Source organism: Carex rostrata, chromosome 20 (genome assembly GCF_964058835.1).
Source record: "Carex rostrata chromosome 20, lpCarRost1.2, whole genome shotgun sequence".
In the NCBI taxonomy this organism is placed as follows: Eukaryota; Viridiplantae; Streptophyta; class Magnoliopsida; order Poales; family Cyperaceae; genus Carex; species Carex rostrata.
The window spans coordinates 8,330,518-8,354,249 of NC_135937.1; the positions used below are offsets into that span (position 1 = coordinate 8,330,518).

Consider the following 23,732-nt stretch of genomic DNA (forward strand, 5'->3'; position numbering starts at 1 on the left):
AATCTTATAGCAATCCTCCTTGAGGGAGTTGGGATTAAAAATTTAATTGGAGTGATTGTTTGGCTACGAAAGTTGCAGAGAGGATGAACTTTCTTTGCCTAGGGATTCGTTCAAGCATAGGAGAGACTTAGGACCTGTTCGGCAGACTCCTTGGGAAAGGGAACAGGGTATGAGCTGTGCAAAAATTGAACTGATTTTTACTGTTCATCTAGGAAAAAAAAATTTAGTCCAACTGAATTTTTGTTTTCCCACGTGAACAGTGGCGTTGAGAAAGTTGGCCGAACAGGTCCTTAGAAAATAAGTAAATAATAAAAAGACCTTAAGAAGCTTTTTAAACGAGGCAGAACTGTCAAAATAAAATATTATTTAAACATTAAAAGGAGACACTAAGGAATAAGTTTATCAAACTAGTATTCATTTTTGGAGAAAATTTTATCTACTCTTGAACAACTTAGGGTCTAAATTGATTAATTTACAGCAATTCACAACTCCCTAGTTGTGCCAGTAATTTTTTTTTACCTATTCTGATCAAAATTCCAGCTACACCCCTAGTTTGCTGGAAACTTTTTGTAATTATAAACCATTATCCTTTTTAATTTTACTCGAGCATTTAATAAATTAGATTTTATTTGTTGGGGTAGTTAAGTCAATAGTTATCCGTAAAATAGAGATATAAATATAATTGTGCATAACGCGAGGTTATCTGAATTGTCTAACCTTTTAGAAAAACTTTTAAATGAAAAAAAAAAGTTGGCAATCATAATTGGTACTGTTGAACTAAGGGGCACCTCTAATTGCTCAAAAACTGAAATTAAATTGCAATTGAAAGTAAATAAATGAGTTTAGAGAAATTTGACACGCGGGATGATAACGGAGTTCGGCAAAACAAAGGCCTACGTCTCCGGGGCTTCGCAACCTTGTGTGGTGCGCCTTTCTATTACCCAATACGAAAGGATTACAACTTGTGAACCGTTGAGCCCTTACACACCAAGCGGGAAGTCAAACGACCAACTCAAAGAGATGAGAACAAGGTCTCGATTATCTAGAAACACAAGAGAAACACTCAATAGATCACTCTAACCTAATCTATATCAAGATTAGTGAAGTAGGTTTGAGGTTGCTTGAGGGATTTTGAAGTTTTAAGCTCTCACAACAATGGAGTAGGCTAAGCTCTCAGAAAATCGCTTTAAAAATGATTAGGGTCGGCTGAGATACTTTGGGAAGAGATCCTATCACTCTATTTATAGTGTCAGCTCAAAAATGAGCTATTTAACATAAAACGTTACAACGTTTAATTCAAATGCGATTTTAGGGTTTTAATTTTCTGACAGCTTAGCAAAATGTTATAACGTTTGCAAAACGTTATGACGTTTTAACCTGTAAAAACTTGATCAAAATAGAAGTTATTTGAAGCTTAAATATACTTGAAACGTTACAACGTTTTATAAACGTTGCAACGTTTAATTTGAATTTTCAATCTTTGGTACAGCTGTACTTAAAATTCTGACATCCATAAAACGTTACAACGTTTCATGTTGGTACTGTACAGCTGTGCTTCAGTAGTTCTGTAGCTATTAAACGTTACAACGTTTGTATAATGTTATAACGTTATAACTTGTTTCTTCTTTTGATCAGTTTGTTGTTTCTGACCAGTATAAAACGTTATAACGTTTTGAAAACGTTACCAACGTTTTATCCCAGTTTAATCAACCTCACACAATTATTTACCAAGTTTCTGATTTTACAATTTGTATTCTTGATAAACGTCTTCGTGATTTCTTCAATCCAAGCATATTATACTGCAGTTCTTACTCTTTTTGGACCTACATAATCTCAAAATAGACGAAATCGTAAAATTCAATAATTGTATGTTTTTGCAAATTAGTCAAATAGACGTAAAATATTATTGTACGAACAACAGGTACTGCTCTGTAATCTGTTATGTATAAGTTGGTGAGTAATTGAAATTATTGATTGCTGTTGCTTGCACATTTTTATCAATTTTTAATGATACATGTTCCAGGCAATTACAGTTGCGTACAAGTTGAGCGTTCAAAGTGCATATATATTAATCAATTGAGAAAACCTGATCACGACATGGTTAATAAATTCCAATTCATAGTCTTCAAAGTTTGAACTTATTTAGTCAACAACTCAAGATTCATTCGTTGAATTTAATGGAAAGGATACATCGGCTTTTGGCTTTTGGCTTTTGGGGCTTTACCAATAATATATATGCCTCTAAAATTATCCAAGGTATAATTTATCATGGAATATTTTGGCTGACTTCGGATGCTTTGTAAATTGTATAATCATGAGTTATATAGTTATTAGATAACCAACCACCTATACCTATAATTATCTCTTTCCTCCTTTTTGTTCTTTTTATTGTTTTTTCATTTTTTTTTTCCTTTTTTTTTTCCTTTTTTTTTTTTTTTTCCTTTTTCGAACGTGCAAACGAATGACCTATACGTACTTTAGAAATAAGGCTAAACTACACAATTTTTATGCCAAGAGTAAGCATCTAACCCGAAATTTTTATTAATATCCAAAAAAAATTCTAAATTTATAAATCTACACTCTATTTGCAAAACTTTCGGAATCTATTCAAACCGGAAAATAATTTTTCAGATCCAGGCTTGACTTTCTGAGAAATTATTTCCAATTTTGGGAAATTATTTACCAGATTTAGGATTTTTTATTTTTATATTTAATTAAATAGAAACTATTATGATTTATTTATTTTTTGTATTAAAATATTAAAAATATTTTGTATTTTTTTAAATAGATGGAATAATATAATTAAATTTATTAGAAAGATTGCGACAAAACGCGGATCAACATTTTTCAGGCCGAATTTTTTGCGGTTGTAAGAGAAATTAAAATATTTCTTTCTATTTCATATTTACCTTTTGAAATTATAGATGCAACTGTCAGCCTTTAGTATATTTGGAATTTCAATATACTTAATGTAAAGAGGATATAATGAATACAAGTTGACAACAGCTGTTTGCATTTAATGACTGGGGTGTGAGAAGGTAACAAAAGAAATAAAATAAACAAATTGGTAGTGGGTTTTGCGGAGCAGAGAGCTTACCGGATATCCGAAATCTAAAAATTTACAGATACGGATAAATTATCTATATCCGCTTCTGAAATTGAAACTGTATCTGTATCCATATCCGTAAATTATTGTATTCGAATATCTGAATATGCAAAATTTTGGATACGGATCCGGATCCGGACGGATAATATCCAATCCGTTTGCACCCCTAATTTTGGCTCTGTCAAAATGTCATATCAAATTGTGTTTTATCGAAAATAGAAGGACCACAATACTTTTATTTATTTATTCAGAAGTGACTTTTGAACCGGGATCAATAACTGGGATCTACAACATTTTTGTTTTTTCAGTAACACACAAAGAAATATTTTAATTTTTCTTACATCTACAAAAAAGCTAGTCTGAAATATGTTGATTCGAGTTAAGTGTCACAGTCTTTTGAATAAATTCAATAATATAGTTATTCCATCTATTTTTAAATAAATATAAAAATATTTTTAATATTTCAATACAAAAAATAAATAAACCATAACATTTTCTATTAATTTAAAAAATTAGAAAATCATATATCCGTGAAATTATTTTCTGAAAAGAGAATTTTTTTAATCCAGATTTGAGCAGATTTTAAAAAAATTTGCAAATAGAGTGTAAATTTAGAAATTTAGAATTCCTTTTAGATATTAATGAAAATTTCGGGCATCTAACCTTTTTGTCTATGTCATGTTTCTGAGGTTCTCTTAAAAATAGATTAGAGATGCATCAAATTGAGTTATATGCTTCGTTCAATGTGAATGAAGTTGAATTTTTATTTTTTGAAAATTTTTAGTGTACCCATCCAAAATTTTAAAATAATCAATTTTCTCATTAATATGACATAATATTCAATATCTTCATATAAATTTAATTTTTTTTCTTCTATCTCCATTCATTTATTTTATCTTTAATTTAATTATTTTCAAAAATATATTGACCAATATACACTCCTCTACTCGTCTCTTCCACTTCTCTTTCACCGACACAGGTGCTTTTTATTTGAGGTTCTTTATCACAAATTCTGCTCTCTCTCCCTCTCTCTCTCTCTCTCTCTCGTCTCTTCTACCATCCTACACCTATCCTTTTCTTCTATTGATTTTTGGGCTCTCCTTCACAGTCTTCTACCTTTAATTTCATCTCTACACAAGGAATAAGTGAATAACAAAATGGCAACACTTTTTATTCTTGCAAGCTGAGTAGTGTACGTGTATGTAGGGCTGGCAAAAAAGTTCGAGGTTCGTGATTCAATTCGGGTTTGATTTGAGTTTAGTTCGATTCGAAATGGGTTCGAATTGAAACGAACTAAATCAGGTTCGGTTCGGAATTAATACAAATCAAACCCAAACCTAGCCTAGTTCGATTGAAATGGGTTCGATTATTTTTATGGTTCGAATCTCATAATAACATCGGCCGTCCATTTACCTGATGAAATTAAAATCTAAGATAGAGAGTCATAATTTAACTTAGCCGACACTCCCTCGCTCTCAAATCTCAATAACCTAGTTCTCTCTCCACCTCTCCCTAACTCACTCTCCCTCTAGATCTAAAATCTAGCTGACGCTCTCGGCGACTGGCTGTCTCTCCGACTGTCACTCCTCTCTCTTCGGTCGTCTCTCATAGTTCATACTAGAAAAGCCGTCTCTGATGTATTTTTTCAAGAACAATTTTTCAACTTAAAAACACTCATTTCATAGTTCATACCGGTAAAAGGAAGCCATGTGAATTGTCCCGCGAGAAAAAATTAATGTATAAACTACCGGTATAACTAGGACTGCTAAAAAATAATTTAGTTCGTGATTCGATTCGGGTTCGATTCGAAAAATGCATAGTTCGAAATGAGTTTGGTTCGAAATGGGTTCGGTTCGAAACGAATCAAACCAGGTTCGGTTCGAAATTAATTCAAACCAAACTCAAACCTAAGATAAGTTCGGTTTAGTTCGGTTCGTTGCCACCCCTACGTGTATGTACTTGCTTATGTTGTACTAGAGCTCTTAAACATACTCCAAGAACAAAGTGTTTCAAATATATATATATGCATAAATCTTAATTCTCTTCTTTCTTTGGAATCTTCAACAGTAAGAAAATGGGCGAGATCAGTGATATTACCTGCTCATATAAAAAAGTACTAATTTTCCATGAAATAAGATTTCATGCTATTTTTCAAAGTTGCTCGTTTGGATCCGTGAAAGAGAAGGGGAAGAGAAGGAGAGGGAACAAAGGTATATTGGTAATAAATTTTGTAAAATAATTAAATAAAAGAGAAAATAAATGAATGGAGATAAAAGAAAGAAAAATAAGTTTATATGAGGGTATTAGATATTACGGCCATTTTTATTAATATCTCTAAAAAAATAAAAATTTTAAAAATAACCCTGTCCCTCATTTTTTTTTTTTAAATGCCCTGACCGCCTGGGCCCAAGGCGGCCCAAAAACCATGTGAGGCGCCAGCCCCTGGGGCGGCCCACAAGACAAATGAGGCGCCACACCCTGGGGTGCCCCATAAGCCAAGTGAGGCGCCACACAGCCGGGCGCCCCATATTTAATCTGATTTAAACCCTTCGTTTTCTGCCTCTATCACTTACCGATTTGAGAATTTCGCTCGAGGCGAGAAACTGAGTGAATAGGTATGTTTTTTAATTATAATAATTAGTCATGAAAATGTAGCATTATACGAAACTAAGTGAATGCTACATACCTGCACCCGATTTGGGAAGCTGATGACTTATCAGATGGTGATGCAAATGTACCAGGTTTATCCAGGGCAGAAAAATTCCCGATTACAGGTCGGGGAAGTAAGCATCCGGTCGCCACATTCAACGACACCACAGCTTTCGAAGAGGCAGACATTAGTTTCTTCGGTCCTCGTGTTGAATACAATAAAGAACTTGCCGCAGGGCAAGTTTATACCAACATAGACGAACTTGTAAAGAAAATAAATGAGACTCATGTTCACGGCAACTGGGAATGTATAATACACAAAAGGGACCGAACAAGGTTAGTTGTGCTGTGTAAAACTCACCCGCGCTGCGAGTTCCGCCTTTTTGCAACCCCTGCGGGTTCAGGAGAAGCATGGATGATTAAGAAGTGTGAACCACCTCATACATGCAAGTCTGCGTCCACAAGGACAGACCATGCGCAGCTGACGACATCACTAATTGCCGATGCAATTGAGGAGGACATTAAGTTGGATCCATCGATGAGCATCGAGGCGGTGACTATGACCGTCAGACACAAATACAAATATGTAATCCCAAAATACAACAGGCTGTGGAGAGGTCGTGAACTTGCTATCTGCAGGATATTCGGTAGTTGGAAGGATTTGTATAGCTATCTGGCACCATTGCTCTAGGCCATGGCAAGTACAAATGGCTGCAATTGTAGAGGACACATTCTACAAGTTAAATGTCTGGTTTCAGGAACGGCGTGCTAAGGCCGCAGAATTAATAAGGATGAACCAGTTATTTTCAACAAGGGTGGAGGAGAAACTAAGACGACACAGGGACAAAGGTGCAACTATGACCGTTATCCCGATGGGTAATGATGGAACAGAATTCGAAGTGAAAAATTCAAATGAGTACGTTCCTACTAGCCGTAAACCAGATGGGACTATGGCGTTTGTCAAGAGGGCTTGCAAGTACGTCTCCGTGCCAATCATCTAGTTGCCAAGCCTCTACAAGTAATGCCGCACCTGCAGCTCATACCAGTACAACTAGTCGTTTGTTAGGTTTATTGAGACGTCGTGGTAGGGGCAGATAAACTTGCTATTTTGCTTGTGTGAACTTTTTTGTTTATTGTAATATATTTCTGACTGTAGTATTTTTACTATGGGACTGCTGTATTACATTGGCGCGCTTTATGTTGAATTTTTTAATGGTGCAGAATTTTAATAAAAACAGCGATTTTCAAACCATCTTAATAAATAGTAAAAAAATTCCAAAAAATGTAAAATTTGGTCTCCAAGCATATTTTATAATAGATTGAACATCTAACGGTTTAGATTTGTTGTTTGATACACACTAAAATATAACCCCGGAAGCACCTCGGCCGAAATGCTTCCGGTAGCCATACACATAATATTTTATTTTTTGACATACACATACACATACACATATACATAAACCCTAAACTTTTTTCACAAAATTATTCAAATCAAAATACTAAGATTTCTCTAAAAAAAAAAAAAAAAAACACACATGAGGCACCCTGGGGGCTGGCGCCTCACTTGTGCTATGGACCGCCCCAGGGGCTGGCGCCCCATGGGGAATTTTGGGCCGCCCTGGTCCCAGGCGGTCAGGGCATTTTTAAAAAAAAATGGGGAACAGGGACATTTTTAAAATTTACATTTGTTTTAGGGATATTAATAAAAATGGCCGTAGATATTATGTTGTATTTATGGAGAAATTGACTATTTTGAAAGTTTGAATGAGTACACCAGAAATTTTATTTTTCTTTTATTTTTTTTAACCCAGTAAGAATGTCATTAAGCTTCTTGTTTGTCATTTTGACATGTTTTCCAGTTAAAAGTTTGTAGAACTCCGTTGTACTTGGGCGGCAGACCACCTCTACAAAGCATAACTCGATTTGATGCAATAAAAGTTAAACCAACTTATTATATGACTATGAAATTCTCGCAACAGTTGCAACCAATGTTCTAAATAGCTAGCTATAGCTATACTATAGCTTTTTCGAACCCTGAAAGCTATGGCGCTATGAACGATATATAACTAACTATCAGCACTATAGCTAACTAAATCGCTAACTACTTAGTGCAATTGCTTATTTTTAAAACAAATTCCACTATACCACTATAATTGCTATTTAAATCATTGGTTGCAACCGAATCTCATGTAAACAGGAACTATCCATTCATATCTGAATGGTCATAATTGAAGTGCATAGTATAATGTCAAGTAGAGTAGCATCATCTCAAAACTTAATATTCTTCGTAATTGAATTATGACCATTCAGATAATGAATAAATGGACGGCTAAAACTACATTAACAAAGACAGAAGATCAAATGAGTGTATTCTAAACTAGTATGTTCTATAGATTAAGGCAGAATATTAAAGACTTGGAAAAAAAATGCTCTAAAGATTGCAGTTGCAGATAACAGGCCGTAGTAAAACTATTACTAACTACAAGAGCAGACAATATTTAAAATTGTATCCACCTAACACCGTCGTAAACCAGGTAAGTTATTGCTCAAATAATCTATAACCAAGGCTACCCATCAATAGTTTGTCAAATCCTCATTAGAATTGAACTTCACCGGTCGTCCTCCATTATAGTCAAAACAAAGCTAACAACAACAACAGTAAAAATAATTATAACCCATCCGATACAAAAAGAATTTCAAAGTTTCTACTGCTGAGCACACTGGACACGCTGGCCACCGCCATGCATGTCTTCATCGTCCTCATCATACGCCTCACGGGCCTGGTGTTGCTTGCGCCGCATCTCCTCCTCAATGTTGACATCGTGCAAAGTTGTCTCCTCACACTCATCCAGCTCCATATCAGTCATTGTTGAGGCAGGTTTTGGCGGTAGTACTGTCTCCAGCGCCTTAACCTGCTCCAGGGACAGTGAGTCGGGGAATTCAACAGTGAAGTGGATGTACAGCTTGCCCTTCATGAATGGGCGCTGGTACATTGGCATCCCCTCGTCATTTATGGCCTTAAATGAATCTGTGCATGTCAAGGCAACAAAACAAGTAATTAGTCAGCCAAAAAAAAACAAAAATCCAAACCAACAACAGATAGATAAATAGAGAAGTTGATGAGTTTCATACCAGGCTTGATGACCTCGCCGGGGTTAGATTTGATCAGGAGTTGACGGTTGTCGAGGTGCGTGAGCACAAACTGGAAGCCGCAGAGAGCCTCAGTGAGAGACAAGGTGTGCTCAACAAAGAGGTCATCTCCCTTTCTCTTGAACTTGGAGTGATCCTTCTGCTGCAGTACAAACACTATGTCCCCAGTAACTGTATCCGGCTGCACCATAAATCATTCATCAAAAATCAACCAATCAGTCCAAATTTCTATAGCTGTTCAACCAGTGGCAATCAAAACATAAAAGACAAATAATAAATCAATAGAAGCTTACAGCTTCATCGGCCTCGCCAGGGAAGGTGATCTTCTGGCCGTTTTGCATGCCCTTCTCAACAACAACCTCTAGAACCTTCTTCTCCTGGACAACCTTCTCGCCCTTGCACCCCGGGCAACGATCCTTGTCGGTGATCGTCTCACCTGTGCCCTTGCACTCATTGCATGGGTGCTGCATCTGCTGGATCATCGACGGGCCCAGCTGCCTGATCGTCACCTTCATGCCCGACCCCTGGCATCCCGGGCACTTCATTGATGCCCCTGACTTTGATCCCTTTCCCTTGCACTTCGAGCACAGCACATTGCGTGACAGAGACAGCTTCTTAGAGGTACCGTTGTACAGGTCATCTAGCGACACCTTCAAAGGGTGCACCACGTCTTCACCCCTCCTCTGCCTCCTACCCCTGCTGCTACCACCACCTGCAATGACACATTAATTTCATGTGTTATTAACTAGCCAAAAGTATAGTTGAGAAGTGTTAGTAATATACAATAAGGGAAAGATATATTACCGCCAAAACCTCCACCGCCAAAAAAGGAAGAGAAAATGTCAAATGGGTCAACACCACCCGCACCACCGCCTCCCATTCCTTCCTTGAGAGCATCTTCACCATATTGATCGTAAATTTCACGCTTCTCAGGGTCGCTTAGCACCTCATAAGCCTGAGCTAGCTCCTTGAACTGAAAATTGTACACCACATTCAAAGTTTTAGCAAGAAGTACTTTTAACAGTTTTTTACTTCACAAATTTAAGTTCCATTTTTGTAAATCAAGGTTCAGATTTTGGGATATTTTAACATCTCCTTTTATACTTGTTAGATGTTCATAAACAACATAGTGTCTCTCATTCTTCCTTAATTCAACCTCACAATATACCAGCTAAATCTTGTTCTAATTCTTGGTACAATCCTAAATGTTTAATTGCGATCAAAGACTACGGTTAAGTAACACCTATTAGATCTAGAACAGAGAACTGCAGAGCCTAAATTGTGGACAAATCCAACAAGTAAAAACAATACGCCCTTCAAAAGATCAAACCCGATCCCGTAAAAAGTTTTCTATCGTAGATCCATAACAAACAGGGGAAATTACTAAATTTTCCAATACAAAATGAGCACAACTAACGCACCAACGATCCGATTCTAACAACAATATGAAATCAAGAAAAAGATCCAAACTTTCTTCATACCTTCTCAGGATCGCCTCCCTTGTCGGGGTGGTTCTTGATCGCCGCTTTACGATATGCCTTCTTCAGATCTTCCTGAGAAGCACTCTTGGGCACGCCAAGAATTTCATAATACTTGGTATTATCGCTCTTTTTCATCCCTCTTCCAAACATCTTTACTCTCTCTTTTTGTTCAAATCTCTTGCTAAATTAACGCGATTCTGACGATTTAAACCGATCTCAAAGAACAACCCAACAAATCTCAATTCCCCGATCAGAGAAGCTTGGTAGAAATAGCGAAGAAATTCTCGCTTTCTGATCGGTCAAAAGTTGGGTACTAATAAAAGCAGAGTTGGTTCCAGGAAACTTATAAGAATACAGAAGAGAGGCGGTCGAGTAGAAGGATCTAGAAATACTCGGTTTCAGGGGAGAAAACGATATCTAAACCGTTGGATGGTAAATATACGGTCTGATATTCGACTCCAGAAATTTCGAGGTCCCATATTTCCTGTTTGAATTCAGATCCCCTAAAGTAGCACAACATTTAAGTTTCGATCGAGACCGTCCGATAAGTATTGGTAGGAATATTAAAGGGACGAATTGGTCAGGATTCCTATCGTGCGGTCCTGATACAATCTCAAAATTTTAGTTACTTGAGAGGAAACGCAACTCGTTTGTTTGGGGAAGGTTTCTATTTTGTTAACCCTAAAGATATTTTCTTTTTCTTCTAAAGTGGGCATTGGTTCCATAAACAAGTGAAATTGCCGTATATAGGTTTCTTAAAATTGGAGAAGATTCTTTTCTCAGATGTCTCTCCGAAAAGTCAGGAAAAAATATTTTAAGATATTCCAGAAAAAACACAAAATTAGGGTTTCAATACCATAGTCCATATATATCCAAAAAACCACAAAATTAGAGCTTGTTCACGTGGAAAAAAAAATTCAATCAGTAAAATTCAGTTCAAAAATTTTGTATTTCTATTCCTATATGTACGCCGAATAGGCCCTTAACGTTTCGAAACTTGCGAGTTTGCTGCTTATAAGTCATACATTTTTAGGTAGTCTAGTTTATCATATACCTAGCTAATATTTTTGTACTTGCAATATTTACTATGATATTAAAATAAGATTTTAAATATTTAGTAGTGATTAGTGCTTTAATACTTTTGTACTTTCATATTTACTTTGAATGTTTAAGATAAGATATTAAAATTTAGAATGCGCCATACTTCATAAACTATGATGTAAATTTTGATTTACTTCAGCTTTTCTAAAAGAATTAAGAAAAACTCACTAAAACTATATCTTAAAAAAATTCAAATTTTTATATAAATGGTTAAATAAATTTTTTAATTTGGAGGTTGACTTGGGTGAGCCATCGAATAAAACACGTTTGTACTCCACACCATATTTTCATTTTGAAAATTCAAACAACCAATTCGAACCTTCCAACATGTTCTATATATTGAAATGTGCTTGGAGACTAAATTTTACATTTTTTGAAATTTTTTTACTATTTATTAAGCTACTTTGAAAATTACTGTTTTACTATAAACAATAAAAAAAGTAAAAAAAATTTGGACCACCGTATCAGCGATTTTCAAAGTTGCTTAATAAATAGTAAAAAAATTTCAAAAAATGTAAAATTTGAACATCAAGCACATTTCAATATGGAGATCGTGCTGAGCGGTTCGGATCGATTGTTTGGATTTTTAAAATAAAAATATAGTGCCATGGAATAAAAACTTGTTTTTCTCCATGACTCATTTTAGCTTATCTCGTTAATTTGGTTCAAATTAATATTTTTAAATATCTAAAAACATAGTACAACTTAGTAGTGATTAAGTGCTTTAGGATATTTCAAGTATCGGATAAAAGTGTTTCGAGGAAGAACAAAGTTAAAACAACATAGTTTAAACATCAATTATCAAAATCCTTAGTTTTTTATGCTTTAATTTTCATATTTACTTACCACATAACATCTGAGGATTATTTTTTTATTTAAAAGTAATTAATGATTGATCAACTTTATTAATTTAATATGAATTAACCTCTACCCGGCCATTTTTATTAATAACCCAAAAAAAAAAAGTTTTTTACAAAAGTAACCCCAAAATCTGAGTTTTTCCAAATATAACCAAACCGCCAGGTATGCTGGCGGTCCACTTCTATAGCGGACCGCCAGGGACATGGGCGGTTTGCTAGGGACTAGACCGCCAGCGTTCTGGGCGGTTCGCTTTTTTTTTTTTTTTTTTTTTAGATATGATTTTTTTTTCTTAATATTTTCATTTGTGAAGTTTTAGTTTTTTTTGCTTAGAGTATTTGCCAAAAAATAAAATGATATATTTATAAGTGATGTCGTAACTCTTTATAACTTTCAATTGATTTGTCAGTTGGATATCACGAGTCTAAAGATAACACTAATTAAGGACTTGGCCTTGATTCAAAAAATTTCAAGCTCTGACAGCTTGTTGATCTTCTTCTCTATATTTATGGTACTAAAACAATAGTTTAGAGATACCGAGGCGTGTGCAGCCGGACAGGGAGCTCAAAGGCAAAGCAGCTGCTAGGTTCAGTCCCTCGGGGAAGAAGCATAAGAAATGATTGCAGTTTTTTTATGATGTATTTATTATGATTGCAGTTTTTTTATGATGTATTTTGGACTGTAGTATTATTATGATGAGTTAGGCTAATATGACACTAGTGTTATATCAAACTAAATAACACCACATCTTAAACTCTTAGATCTGCTTTAAGATTCGTACAAAATGAAGTGCTTGAACAGTAAAAGCGGATAGTACGAATCTTAAAACAGATCTAAGGGTTTAAGATGTGGTGTTATTTAGTTTGATATAACACTAGTGTCATATTAGCCTAACTCTATTATGATTGCAGTTTTATTTTATATTTCATATTGGTTTTTATGTTTTTTCTGCTTTACATCGAAACGGTCTTATGAAATTACAACGTATCTGTTTCGTCAAATTATAACTAATCAAGTGTTAAAACTAAGCAATTCCATCGAAACGGTCTTATACCTGTAGCAATCGCCTCAAAATCGCCCAAAATTATCCAAAATTGAAACAGTCTGCTATTTTTTTGGCAAATCAAATCAAACTGACAAATCAAATCAAATCACATCAAATCAAATCAAATAATAAGTTCATCTTTCACGACGTCGGAATAATAAGTTCACAAATACAATTAAAGTTCAACGATACAACTGAAGTTCACAAATATTCATAACTTAGTTCACCTAAGCAAAATAATAAGTTCATCTTTCACGACGTCGGAATAGACCCAATAGACGAGAAGATTTTCTGGTGCCAGCTGCAGGAGCAGCAGTACTTGTAGACCCTTGGCTACTAGATGATTGGGTCACAGGAGGTGGTTGTGTTCTACCAGTTGCTTCAGCAACAACTCTCGTATTTTCTCTTTCATTGTGTTCGTTTATGGCATCTGAACATAACAACAGAATTCAGTTATTACTATAATAAAATCATAAATTAATTCTGAAAAATGCTACATACCTGCCCTGCGCCTGTCAGAAATGGAACGGCGAGCCTGATTTCCCGATGGCCTCCTACCACCCATCTCGTCCATGGTCATTATAGCACGTTTGTGTCTCCTCCTCCCCTTCCTTATCCATCCTTCTGAAGGGAGTATTCTATCACCGACATACGCAGGCCACTCATGCTGGTTGGGATAAGAATGGAAAGATCCACCCCAAGTAGAAGCAAGGTAATCGGTACGATACATGTCAGCGACATAGTGATCCTCGCAGAAGTTTCTAACTCGGCATACCGCCATTACGTGACTACAAGGTATTTGTGTTAGTTGGGGTCCTTGGCATGTACAGATCACCTCTCTTGCCTCTCGGAATTGCACTACGTACTTGAAAGTCCTCTTCACAAACTCCATAGTGCCATTTGATCTACGGCTGGAAGGAACGTACTAATTTGGATTGTGCACTTCGAATTCTGTACCATCATTACCCATCGAGATCACGGTCATAGTTGCACCTTTGTTCCTGTGTTTTCTTAGTTTCTCCTCCACCCTTGTTGAAAATGACTGGTTCATCCTTATTAATTCTGTGGCCTTAGCACGCCGTTCCTGAAACCAGGTATTTAACTTGTAGAAAGTGTCTTCTACAACTGCAGCCACAGGCAACGTCCGGCTCTCCTTGAAGACTGCATTCAGCGATTCAGAACCGTTGGTGGTCATAATTCCCCAACGGTAACCTCCATCACGTGCTTGATATATTTTCTCGTATGCTGGTGGCTCTTGGACATCTCTGGGATTATTTTTGCCCACCTTCATTAAGTAGAGATTTGCTTTCGGCATATACTACATATAAATAAGGAAATAAAATAATATAAGTAAACAATTAAAATAAAAATATGTCCACGAAGTACAATAAGACATGTAAACAATTAACAAACACATACCTTTGCAAATTCTCTACTCATCTCTTCCACCCTTCTCGGCTTCTTCTTTTTGCAATTACGTCTGAATGTTTCTAGGACCCATGTATCGTGTCCGGTTGCCTTGCTAAGGTTCTCCACAACGTGTTGCATACACAACCTGTGCACACACTCGCCAGTATGTGTTGACCAACCATATTCTTCCCAATCAAAAACATATTTTATTCCTTTGTGCTGGTATGATATTACAGAGAAAAACTTTGTTGGCCCAATCACCCGTCTTCTTAAAAACTGCATAAAGAATCCCCAGTTCTCACCATCCTCTTTCTGAACAATTGCAAACGCCAAAGGAAACAGCTGGTTCTCAGCATCATATGCACATGCTATCAGTAGCCTCCCCTCGTAACGGCCAGACATGAAGCATGAATCAATGCTGATAACGGGTCTGATGAATGGCACAGCTTGGATACAAGGACCAAAAGCCCATGCTATGCCCTTGAATTGTTGAACTCCCTCTATTAGTACTCCATTACTGTCATAAATGGGGCCATGCCACCGCTGAAATACAGTGCCAAGATTTGTACTTGTCATGGCCTGGAGCAATGGTGCCAGATAGTTGTATGAATCCTTCCAACTACCGAATATTCTGCAAATCGCAAGTTCACGATCTCTCCACAACCTGTTATATTTTGGAATTACATGTATGTATTTGTGTCTGACGGCCATAGCCACCACCTTGATGCTCATCGATGGGTCCAACTTAATGTCTGCCTCAATTGCATCGGCAATTAGTGATGCTGTCAGATTTGAATGGTCTGTCCTTGTGGACGCAGACTTGCATGTATGAGGTGGTTCACACTTTTTAATTATCCATGCTTCCCCCGAACCCGCAGATGTTGCATAAAGGCGAAACTCGCAACGAGGGGCATTTTTGCATATCACAACCAATCTTTTTTATTCCTTTTTTTGTAATATACATTCCCAGTTGCCGTGAACATGAGTCTCATGTATTTTCTTTACAAGTTCATCTATGTTGGTATAAAGTTGCCCTGGGGCAAGTTCACGATTGTATACAACACGAGGACCAAAGAAACTAATGTCAGCCTCTTCAAAAGCTGTGGTATCATTGAATGTGGCGACATGATGCCTATTCCCCCGACCCCTGATTGGGAATTTTTCTTCCCTGGACAAACCTGGTACATTTGCATCACCATCTGATAAGTCATCAGATTCCCAAATTCCTTGGTATTCATCTCCAGTTTCCATTTCTCTTTCCGGTATGGCATCAATAGCATCAACATCAATATTAGTATTATTTCGATTAACGGATAACTGTATCGGTACTGACTCTGGTATAGCTGGAAATGTAGGGATTATGGGTGCCTGTCTGGGTGGTGGTGGTGGTGGTACAACTTCAGTAAACTCACGGGAGTTATGGTACCCCAGGTTGTCATAACAGGGACTGTGGTACCCTTGGTTGTCATGAGGGGAGTGGTGGTACCCCTGGCTGTCATGAGGGGAGTGGTGGTACCCCTGGCTGTCATGAGGGGAGTGGTGGTACCCCTGGTTGTCATAAGACGAATTGTCATAACCTGAAGGTCCAGCAGGGGGAGCCCTAGAAGGTCCAGCCCCAGCCGCACTAAAAGGTCTATCCCCGACCTGGGGAACCCTCCTGGAATATAAGTCTATCATCGCGACCCCCCTAAACTCAAATTGTTGGTACACAGCCTTCCAAAACTCCTCACCTGTTATAGGAAAACTCACAAAGTAAGGTCTACCCGCCCCAGCCCGTTGTGTGTCAATTCGGGTAGCCAATTCTAAGTCATACCGGTTGGGGTTTACACCAGTCTTTTCGTATACTAGTTGCTTAAGTTCAATAAATGTGGTTCTTTCATTAACCTGCAAGCCGAATGAGGCATCTTTCGAGTAATACACGCCCTCTACACCCTTAGTTAGCTTACCGCCCATGTACAGTGCAACCAGCATTTTTTCCTTAACAAACTACATTTAAAAAAAATCATAAGAATTACAGTATAATAGATTCATTATTTTTTGCAATTTAAAAGTTAATTATAATATTAATTAAAGAATAATTTATAGTATTTACATACTGCGGGTATAATAATTATTAATTAAAAATTAATCAGAAAATAATTAAATAAAAAATAAAATACCTGTAGCAATCGCCTATAAATCGCCTAAAATCGCTTCAAAATCGCCAAAATTGCTCTCTCTTTCTTCTCTGTGGTTTAACAAATGAGACTGTGTGCTGGAGAGAGAGAGAAAGCGTGCTTATAAGACAGCTAGCGGACCGCCAGGGATACTGGCGGTCTGGTCCCTAGTGGACCGCCCAGGTGCCTGGCGGTCTGCTATGGAAGTGGTTCCTTAACAAACCAACATGAAATATAAAATAAAACTGCAATCATAATAATACTACAGTCCAAAATACATCATAAAAAAACCGCAATCATAATAAATACATCATAAAAAAACTGCAATCATAATAAATACATCATAAAAAAATTGCAATCATTTCTTATGCTTCTTCCCCGAGGGACTGAACCTAGCAGTTGCTTTGCCTTTGAGCTCCCTGTCCGGCTGCACACGCCTCAGTATCTCTAAACTATTGTTTTAGTACCATAAATATAGAGAAGAAGATCAACAAGCTGTCAGAGCTTGAAATTTTTTGAATCAAGGCCAAGTCCTTAATTAGTGTTATCTTTAGACTCGTGATATCCAACTGACAAATCAATTGAAAGTTATAAAGAGTTACGACATCACTTATAAATATATCAAATGTTTTATTTTTTGGCAAATACTCTAAGCAAAAAAAACTAAAACTTCACAAATGAAAATATTAAGAAAAAAAAATCAGATCTAAAAAAAAAAAAAAAAAAGCGAACCGCCCAGAACGCTGGCGGTCTAGTCCCTAGCAGACCGCCCATGTCCCTGGCGGTCCGCTATAGAAGTGAACCGCCAGCATACCTAGCGGTTTGGTTATATTTGGAAAAACTCAGATTTTGGGATTACTTTTGTAAAAAACTTTTTTTTTTGGGTTATTAATAAAAATGGCCGACCTCTACCTGACTTTAATATTACTTCAATTGGCAAATGCATGATTATTTTTTAGTCTATACAATATTTTCATAAAAATCATAATTGATGTATCAGGAAAGATAAATCTATGACAAAATTGTCCAATATACATAATTTTTTTGTTCAAATTGTTTGTTCTAATTTTACCGGCAGTGAGATAGATGAGGGTTCCATATCACATATTTTATATATTTATTAAAAAAAACAGAAATAGTTATTGACCGAAACAGAGTCTGTTTTAGGCCAAAACAAAAATGCAGAAATGTGGGTAGTTCGGGAATGACCGAAACAGTATGTTTTTGGACGAAATAGAGGACAAAACAGTCTGTTTTAGGCCAAAACATCTCTGTTCCTGGGCGGACCAAAAATGCAGAATTGTGGGTAGTTCAGGAAATGCCGAAATTGAGTCAGTAAACAGTTTTTAGTATATTAAAATTTAGAAACAGTTTTTTTAGTATAATTTAGCATATTTTGGATAATATAGTTTGTTTTAGTATAATGTTGTTAGCATATTTCAGTATAATTTAGATATTTTTAGTCTAATGTTGTATAACTTAGTTTAATTTAATATATTTTAGTATAACTTAGTATATTTTGAATAATGTAGTTTGGTTTAGTATAATGTTGTATAATTTTAGATAATTTTAGTATGATGTTGTATAATTTAGAACAGAGCCAATGAGGCCTGGCCAATTAGACTTCTACAAATCGGTTTTCTATGGACGGTCCAGATTAGATTAGACACATCCAAATTTAGATCGGATGGCATATGAACATATCACAGTCACAGAAAGAGAGAGAGAGAGAGAGATATATATATATATATAGACACAGAAAGTGTACCAGTACATATGTAATTACATAATGTTTTGAGGCTTGTGGAACATGAGTACTATTAATGAAAAATATGTTCCCACTAAATTTGGCCAATTTTTTTTCAAAATTAAACAATAAAATAAACTGAAAAGAAAGTATTTAAGGGAACAGTGCATATTAGTTTGTAAAGGTTCAAATTTTCCCAGAAAGTTTACTAGGAATTTGTGATTTCTGAACCATACAAACTCCACTACAAGAAATTAACTTATAGTTATAGGTAGAAGAATTGAATTGATGATACAATAAAAGATATTTCTTTATTTTTAAAACCAAGCACGACCGGTTAAAACTTCATTGCATACATAAAAGCAACAGAAAGTATAATTTTGGTTATTCACTGAAATAACTATTTAAATACTGAAACAGCATCCCATATAAACACAACAGGACTCTTCACTTGATGCTCTTTATTCTCCCAAATAACATACGCAAATCCGTACTCAACCGTTGTATTTGCACCGACCTTGCTTTTGAACTCGACCATGTACTCTCTCTTCTCGTACGCTCCGACAAAATCCAACATCTCTGGCCTCACTTTCACCAAAACCTTCTCTGCAGCCAAATTGACCACCCTTGCTGTATAGTTCTCAGGAAAATCCGACACCTTCATCAGGCTCCTCCTCCTCACCACTCGATGACCGGTATGATTTTTAAATGCAACTGCGAAAGACGGGTAGTTCAGGTCCCAGCTATGGTCATAGTGTACATGGCTGCAATTTATGGGCGTACCAACAAACCGTCTCATTTGTTCGCTTGTGTAATTTAGTTTGCACAGCCACTTCGCGTAGTCTTCAAAGCCGGCATCATACACTAGCCCGGGATCAAGTGCCGCTTGTGGATAGACATGACCGCCTCCAAACAACAACGGTGTGGCATCTTGCGAGTTATCGGTCGCTACTATAGGACGGTCTCTATTGTCAAGCACTAAGGCTGTGGTCATCATTGCAGAACGTATCATGGCCGGAGACCATGTTGGTTTCAGATGCCGAAGTAGTGCAGCAGTGCCTGCGATGTGGGGACAGGCCATAGATGTGCCTGACATTATGTTGAAGTCAGATCGTCTCGGGTCTGAGGGGTCACCTGATATGGGTGTTTCTGATGGCCATGCAGCGAGGATGTTATTGCCAGGTGCTAGTATGTCGGGTTTGAGTAGTTCCGGCATCTCATAGTTCGGTCCACGAGATGAGAAAAAGGCCACCTGTGGGGCCCGATTCTTGCCAATAACCGTATGGCCATCATACTCGAGTTGTGCCATTGGTTCCATTGTCGAGTTCAAATACGCTATTAACTTTCTACTCTCCTCATAACCCAGCGAAAGAGACGGAAAAGTGTAGCTCTGAGCCACGATATTTTCCCCTAATGAGGGATCGACATTAATTGAAACAAGCCCGGCCCCACCAGCAGCTTGAATGAGGAATCCTGTGCTCACGGTCGCGTCTCGGCACACAACTATCTTGCCCATAATTTCAGAAGCTATCAAGACATCACTGTAACAAAAGCTGATACTTATTATTGGGAGCATTTCCATACCACTGATAACCCCAAAATAGAGCGATTCACCATAAAGCACTTCACCAGAACCCAATGTTAGATTGGCTTGTAATGTTCGGTCAATCGAACCGGCAGCAACAGTAGTGATCCAAGGCGCTGTGTTGACCACTGTGGTGAGATGTGGTCCACTGTTGCCGGCTGAACATGCAACAAAGATCCGATGCCGCTCTGCTGCAAATACTCCAATCGCTATAGCATCATTGTAATATGGAATAAATTGAATTGAACCGAGGGATAGTGAGAGGATGTCGACACCATCTTCTATTGCTTTATCAACCGCAGCAAGGATGTCAGAGCTGGCACAGCCGATGGCGTCCCAGCACACCTTGTACATTGCAATCTTGGCATTGGGTGCCACCCCCTGGGCTGTCCCGGTCTCTTGGCCATAAAAGTTAGCTCCGAGAACAGGAGACCCAGTAGCGGTCGAGGACGTATGGGTCCCATGTCCCACATGATCTCTTGGTGACAGGTAGTCATTGTCACTGACCTGAGATCCAAATATCGCTTCCGCTCCAGCTCTGAAAAATCTTGCACCGACGAGCTTGTTGTTGCACATGCTTGAATTGAAGCGGATTCCGACCTCACATTCCCCCCGCCACCTAGTGCCCACAGGGTTTAGCCCGGAGTCATTGAAACTTTGGCTCTCTGGCCAGATGCCAGTGTCTAGTAGGCCGATGATGACATCATTGCCTAGATTGGATTCTTGCCATATGCCGTAGTCAGGATTAAGGCCAATGAATTCAGGTGAGTGAGTTGTATGGATGTTAAACATTACGTCTTCATACACCCCGATGACTCCGTCATTTTCAGAGATCATCTGGGCTTCTTCAGGTGTAAGTGTTGCGGCAAAACCTTGTATGGCTGTTTCGTATATGTAAAAGATACGCGGTTTGGGAACAGTTGCATCTGGCTTGTTTGAACGGGGGAGCGATCTGATAAGGAATGAGTACCACTCATTTTGAGTGAGGAAGTGTGCGGGGCGAGATATGTTAAGGGTGTGCACAATATAGGAGGTACGTTGAGGGACGAGTACTGGTTGTGAAGGGAATGCGCTCGACTTCCATGCGGTAACAAAAGTTAAATCGAAGAGCATGGTTAAAAAGATGGTTCGGAGGAAGAGGTTTATATGAAGGTGTAAGTAGGCCATTTTTTATGAACTATGTTGTGTATGTTAATAATGCTTATAGTTTGAGGAAGAGTGGGGGTATTTATATATAACTTTTGTAGGGTTTGCATACACATTAATTATAGCTGGAAAGATAAGTGCACACTTATTTCAGGTAATGTATGGAGTTTGAAAGCTATTACATGCTTAATTTGATATTAATCCACCAATTAACAATGCAGTTAGCATATAATTATTTGAAAGGAAAAAGAAAACTTCAATCTGTTAACAATAAAACATAGTTAGATCAAAGATACATTTCTTCGTTTTTTTTTAAATTCATTGTTACCATCTCCACTAGTTATATGTACTCATATCAAAAGTATCAAAACTATGTTTGATTCAGCTCAAATTGTTAGGAAATTCATTATCAAGGTAGCGCTTGATATGCTGCTAAAGTTGAGCATTTTTTGTAAGACAGAATGACCTTCAAGCTTCTTATTTCTATTCATGCACATACTCTCTCTCTCTCTTTTTTTTTTTTTTTACAAATAGTGGGAGTTACCCACTGATTTCATTATAGATTGAAACCATTCAACAGAGTACCGGTACCGAACAACTGGTACACAGCCTCTGAAAAATGTCTTTACAACACAACCTCACATAATGTTCTTACAAACAACATCACACAAAGTATGTAAAAAAAAAGGCATAACAAAGCCAAATACATCACAGAAAAAGAATTGTATCTTCAAACCAAACTTGTTTAAAAAAAAACAAATAAACCCTGAACTAAGTCAATTTCACAGAAAGGTTGATAGAGCATCGGTCTTTCTTTTCTTTTTCCTGCATATCATTCCCTGAACTGAATCAAAATCACAAAAATAGTTATTGTACTACTCTTCATTTTTAATTGACTGAAATGTTACTCAATTTTACCACATAAATCAGATTACTCTTAGGACCTTTTTTTTTAACATTATAGAATTAGATTTCAATAGCAGTACAAGTAGCGCCTACATATGAATGTTAACAAAACCCTGAATGCATTGACAATTCTTCTTAACTTTTTTTTTTTTTTTAAATTAGAGTTTGTTTCTTGTCACTGTCCAAAAGGGTTAATCAAGCATGAATCATGGAAAAATAATACAAAAATAATATGGACCCAACATAGCTAACATTATCCAACAAATTAAGCTGTTTGTTACATATATATATATAGTGGATTCTATATTAACTAGGAAATGGTGGGGATGCTTTCTTGAAAAAATATTACTAAATCACATGATTTCTATTAAGATCAATAAAAATAGCAAGTGCAGAAAGAGTTGTGGAGAAGAGTGAGCCTAATTGGGATATAATATGCTGATGCAATTGGCATTATACATTATTAATTAAGGAGAAATTATATGTGATCATATATATATATATATATATATATATATATATATATATGAGATAGGCTAATGTGCATTCGAATGTATATGGTCCGAAGTGTTTACGGTTCCAATTTGATTTTTCAAAATCCAAACGGTCGATCTGAACCGTTCATCTTGTTCTCCATATTAATATGTGCTTGGAGACCAAATTTTACATTTTTCTGAATTTTTTTACTATTTATTAAGCCACTTTGAAAATTACTAATCCAACGGTTTTACTGTTTTGTGCAGCCACCGTTGGATCAACAATTTTGTAAAATACTTAATAAATAGTAAAAAAATTCAGAAAAATGTAAAATTTGGTCTCCAAGCACATATTAATATGGAGAACAAGATGAACGGTTCAGATCGACCGTTTGGATTTTGAAAAATCAAATTTGGACCGTAAGTACTTCGGACCATATACATTCGAATGCACATTAGCCTATCTCATATATATATATATATATATATATATATATATATATATAGAGGAGGGATCAAGTTACAACATTTTTTGAGTTACAACAAGTTACAACAAGCATTGTTTACATTTTCAAAATCCAAATCGTCGATCCAAACCGTTAGATGTGATTTCTACAATAAAATGTGCTTGGAGACCAAATTTTACATTTTTTGGAATTTTTTTACTATTTATTAAGGTGGGTACAAAAACTAGTCAAATTCATACCATTGAATTTTGTACCCATCTTAATAAATAGTAAAAAAATTCCAAAAAATGTAAAATTTGGTCTCCAAGCACATTTTATTGTAGAGATCACATCTAACGGTTTGGATCGACGATTTGGACTTTGAAAATGTAAATAATGCTTGTTGTAACTTGTTGTAACTCAAAAAATGTTGTAACTTAATCCCTCCTCATATATATATATGCTATGGC

The 23,732-nt window shown here is 36.6% G+C and overlaps 1 protein-coding gene and 1 pseudogene across 1 annotated transcript; both read right to left on the bottom strand.

The window, feature by feature from the left end:
* Positions 1-8,297: 8,297 nt before the first annotated feature.
* Positions 8,298-10,785, bottom strand: LOC144572094 (dnaJ protein homolog). The gene is made up of 5 exons (XM_078321494.1): positions 10,387-10,785; positions 9,710-9,878; positions 9,199-9,617; positions 8,888-9,086; positions 8,298-8,783 (listed from the first exon to the last, which is right to left on the bottom strand). The coding sequence occupies exons 1-5, from the start codon at positions 10,534-10,536 to the stop codon at positions 8,461-8,463; spliced, it is 1,260 nt and encodes a 419-aa protein (XP_078177620.1). The 5' UTR covers positions 10,537-10,785; the 3' UTR covers positions 8,298-8,460.
* An 8,318-nt stretch (positions 10,786-19,103) lies between these two features.
* On the bottom strand, positions 19,104-21,401 carry LOC144572232 (subtilisin-like protease SBT1.8 pseudogene; annotated as a pseudogene).
* Positions 21,402-23,732: the final 2,331 nt, after the last annotated feature.